This window comes from Octopus sinensis, linkage group LG25, assembly GCF_006345805.1.
Source record: "Octopus sinensis linkage group LG25, ASM634580v1, whole genome shotgun sequence".
Lineage (NCBI taxonomy): Eukaryota > Metazoa > Mollusca > Cephalopoda > Octopoda > Octopodidae > Octopus > Octopus sinensis.
Genome location: NC_043021.1, coordinates 21,593,121 through 21,597,547, shown reverse-complemented (window position 1 = coordinate 21,597,547; position 4,427 = coordinate 21,593,121). Strand labels below are relative to the sequence as shown.

Genomic DNA, 4,427 nt, shown 5'->3' with positions numbered 1-4,427 from the left:
TATCCTCATTCCGTTAATGGTGGCTTTTAACGGGTAGAGAACTGAACCATCCTGGGGTACAGAGGATTCGCAATCTAGACTAGGGTCTGAAAGTTTACCACACCATAGTGGATTACACCATGGTTCCTCTGCTTTGAGGCAGAAGTAGGAGGAAAGAGTGAGAGAAAGTTTTGGTGAAAGAGTACAGCAGGGTTCACACACACCTGCCGGAGCCTCATGAAGCTTAGGTGTTTTGTTCAATAAACACTCACAATGCCCGGTCTGAGAATTGAAACCGCGTTCTTACGACTGCGAGTCCGCTGCCCTAACCACTGGGCCTTTGCGCCTCCACTGCTGCTGTTGTTGGTTATAATGCTGTGCTATTCTCAAACTGTGGAGGGAATCTGCAGAAGAGATAGACCCAGGAAGACATGGGATGAGGTGGTGAAGCATGATCTTTGGATGTTGAGCCTCACGGATGTGATGACAAGTGGTCACAACCTTTGGTGATTTGCTGTGCTTAAGAAAACACATCACGCACCCATGCCAGCCATACATAAAAGGCACCCGAGCCAGTGATGCACAAAAGGCACCCACTACCCTCTTGGAGTGGTTGGCATTAAGAAGGACACCCAGCAGTAGAAATCAAACCAGGTCAGACTGGAGCCTGGCACAGCTCTCCAGCTTACCAGCCCCAATCAGACCATCTGACCCATGCCAGTATGGAAAACCCGACACTAAATGCTGATAATCATCACTCTCTCTTTTCTCTTTACTCTTTTACTTGTTTCAGTCATTTGACTGCGGCCATGCTGGAGCACCACCTTTTTAGTCGAGCAAATCAACCCTGGGACTTATTCTTTTGTAAGCCCAGTACTTATTCTATCGGTCTCTTTTGCCGAACCTCTAAGTAACGGGGACGTAATCACACCAGCATCGGTTGTCAAGCAATGCTAGGGGGACAAACACAGACACACAAACACACACATGCATATATATATATATATATATATATACATATATACGATGGGCTTCTTTCAGTTTCCATCTACCAAATCCACTCACAAGGCTTTGGTCGGCCCAAGGCTATAGTAGAAAACACTTGCCCAAAGTGCCATGCAGTGGGAGTGAACCCAGAACCATGTGGTTGGTAAGCAAGCTACTATATCAAGCTACTCCTGCGCCTATATCACTGTTGTTATTATTACATATGTTGTTGTCATTTTTGTTGTTATTACAATGTGTTGTTGCTTTCACTACTTTCACTTTTATTATCAATGTTAGTAATTATGTTTTTCTTACTATTTTTGTCATTGTTGTTATTTTTGTTATTAGTTGTACTTTTTTTTATTTTATTCAAAATTTCATTTATATTTTATGATCTTTGCGCACACATTTTTTTTGTTTTTCTCTTTAGATTTTGGTGTTGTCTCTTCCTCTCTTGTTCCTGCTGTGTTTTGCTTAGTCGTGGCAGCAGTCACACACAGCAACTTTAAAAAGTAGCGTCAGTGGGGGTGGGCCTGTGCAAGTGAGGAACCAGTAACCAAGAATCGACAATGCATTGTAAATTTATGAAAGCCACTGGAAATGGTAAAACTCTAATTGTAATTTTATTGAATTTGTAGTAAACATAGCAAAAAATAAAAACAAAAGTGCAAAAAGAAACTACCAAAAAAAACAAATAATCTAAAAAATAAAATAAAATATAAATACAAATATAGAAAATAGGAAAAATAAAATAAATGAAATTAGTACATAGTTTTGAAAGAATGGGGAAAATTCTAGAAATTAAAAATAAAAATTTCTTAAAAAAGTTGTCTTTGATGAGACTTATGGGTTTAATACAAGTTCCATAGTGTTTAAGTGAATGCAATTGCAACACTCCAAACCTGGATGGGTCACCAATCCATCACAGAGTTCCCTTCCCAACTAGTACCAGAACTTAAGCTGAACAGACTGGAGCAACACGAAATGAAGTGCTTTGCTCAGACAGACAATACACTACCTAGTTACAAGGAATTGAAACTGTGATCGTCTGATCATGACTGCAACACCCTAACCACTAGGCTATGTGACTTCATTCTTAGATAAGCATTTGGCCAAAATGCTCAAACCTCTTCCATAATTTGATGGTTTTTTAGGAATTTTTCAGACAATGATGTCTTGCATCACAAAACTACACATTTGTTAAGGTAATAGTATAAATGACTGACACGGTACCCCGGGACACAACTGGCACACTTTCATTATAATTGTTGCCTACCCCATACATATACACACACAGAAGAAAGAAAAAATAAGATCTTCACCTGATAAGGATTAAAAATTTAGAAGACAGATAAGTTCTCGACCATATCTGACATCAATAACATTGTAGTTGCTATACATGCTCTCTCTTACACCTCCAAATTTACATTCAAAGCCAGATTGGTGCAAGCCTCACCTTTTTGAGAGATTGCTTCATATCCCTGCCACACTCCTCTGGGATTGGACTGGCCAAACACTGTAGCATAAGTTCCTTTGTTTCTTGTGGAGACAACTCACATGCTGGGAATATAGGGGAACTGCAATATTCATATGAATGCAGGTTAGTCACAAGTTCTATCATGGCTTGACCTCAACCTGTTTGGTTCAGTTCTAAGTTTTTTCTGGTTTGATACCGAGCAGGAGCTTAAGTGTGTCAATGAGCCTGAAGATAAACTCAGCACAGATTCAATCAAGCTGAATCAGCGCAAAAATAGTGTGTGCATGGCAGTGGTAGTGATACGAGGAGTGATCCAAACTGGAAGTCTGTTAAAAAGCCATCAGTTCAACTTCCAGAACACCAGCACCAAAGAATTCACCAACAATAAGATTTATAGAATGAGGTTGTAATTTTCTAAAACAAGCATTAAAATCTAATCAAGGTGAATTGTAGAATCAAAGGAAATTCGAGAGGGTCTGCAGTGGCAATTGATTAGTAAATAGACAGTTCATGAGTGGAAAGAAATCTGATTTGTTCTGAGGAAGAGGGATAAGTCACGTGTTTCACAGGAGAATCCCTCATCATAGAGAGGTGGATGTTTTCTGACTGGACTAAATAGATTGGGGGTAGTGAAAGAGTGAAAAGATATTTATGAATAACTCTTTCTAATTTTGGTACAATGCCAGCAATTTTAAGGGAACGAGGAGATTGATTACATCAAACCCAGTGCTTAATTGGTAGAAGGCGGCGAGCTGGCAGAATCGTTAGTACGTCGGGCGAAATGCTTTGCAGTATTTCGGCTGCCGTTACGTTGTGAGTTCAAATTCCGCCGAGGTCGACTTTGCCTTTCATCCTTTCGGGGTCGATAAATTAAGTACCAGTTACACACTGGGGTCGATGTAATCGACTTAATCCGTTTGTCTGTCCTTGCTTGCCCCCTCTGTGTTTAGCCCCTTGTGGGTAGTAAAGAAATAGGTATTTCATCCCTCTTGGCCCTAGTGCTTAACTGGTACATTTTTATCAACTCCAAAAGGATGATGTGGGGGCACATGGCCTAGTGGTTAGAGCAGTGGACTCGCAGTCGAGGGATCATGGGCTTGAATCTCAGACCGGACGATGTGTGTGTTTATGAGCGAAACACCTTAGCTCCACGTGGCTCTGGCAGAAGGTAATGGTGAACTTCTGCTGACTCTTTTGCCACAACTTTCTCTCACTCTTTCCTCCTGCATGTTGCAGCTCACCTGTGATGGATTGGATTCCCGTCCAGGTGGGGAACCTATATGCCAAGGAAACCGGGAAACCAGCCCTTATGAGCCAGGCATGGCTCGAGAAGGAACAAACAAAAGGATGATGGGCAAAATCAATCATAGTGGCATTTGAACTCAGATCATAAAAGAGGAAGAAATATCACCAGGTATTTTGTCTAATGCAGTAATAGCTCCACCAGCTTCCCATGGGTTGGTCACTACCCTAACCTGATGCTATCCATCTCTAATTTTTGTTTCTGACTTGTAACCTCTCCTTTCTCGTCCTTCATGCCTCATTTTTTTTTACCCCACCCCATGGCCTTAATTTATTTATTCATTCTCATTAAACTGAATTGGTTTCAAAACAAATATCAAAAATAAGAGCAACAAAAAAAAATGTTATTAAAATATATTTTATTTGAGATAAAGTTAAAAAATAAATTAATTAATGGTTTCAAAAGACTGGGGAATAATTTAGAAATTTCAGAACTGGTTTTTTTTTAAGCAAAAACAAAAGGATTTTCTATATTGTCATTTAGCCCAATCAATACTCACTAATTACTTAATGCCATTAGGAATTCCAGAAATTTGAGAATAAGGATTTCTTAGATAATGCTTGAACCCTTTCTGCTATTCAATTACCAGGAGAAATTCTTGAAATAACAGTGATTAACGCTGGCATAAAATCACACATATGGCTGGGAAGCAATACAAATTATTAAAATATCACTTGTTAC

At 39.7% G+C, this 4,427-nt stretch overlaps 1 protein-coding gene across 1 annotated transcript in view; it reads right to left on the bottom strand.

The window, feature by feature from the left end:
* The window catches only part of LOC115224531, a 485,382-nt gene extending 481,402 nt beyond the window's left edge, over positions 1–3,980 (bottom strand). The window contains exons 1-3 of the mRNA XM_036513431.1: positions 3,919–3,980; positions 2,423–2,543; positions 1,649–1,665 (exon numbers count right to left, since the gene is read on the bottom strand). Of these exons, the coding sequence (XP_036369324.1) occupies positions 1,649–1,665; positions 2,423–2,543; positions 3,919–3,980 (200 nt within the window). The remainder of the gene's footprint in view (positions 1–1,648; positions 1,666–2,422; positions 2,544–3,918) is intronic.
* Between the last annotated feature and the right edge of the window lie 447 nt (positions 3,981–4,427).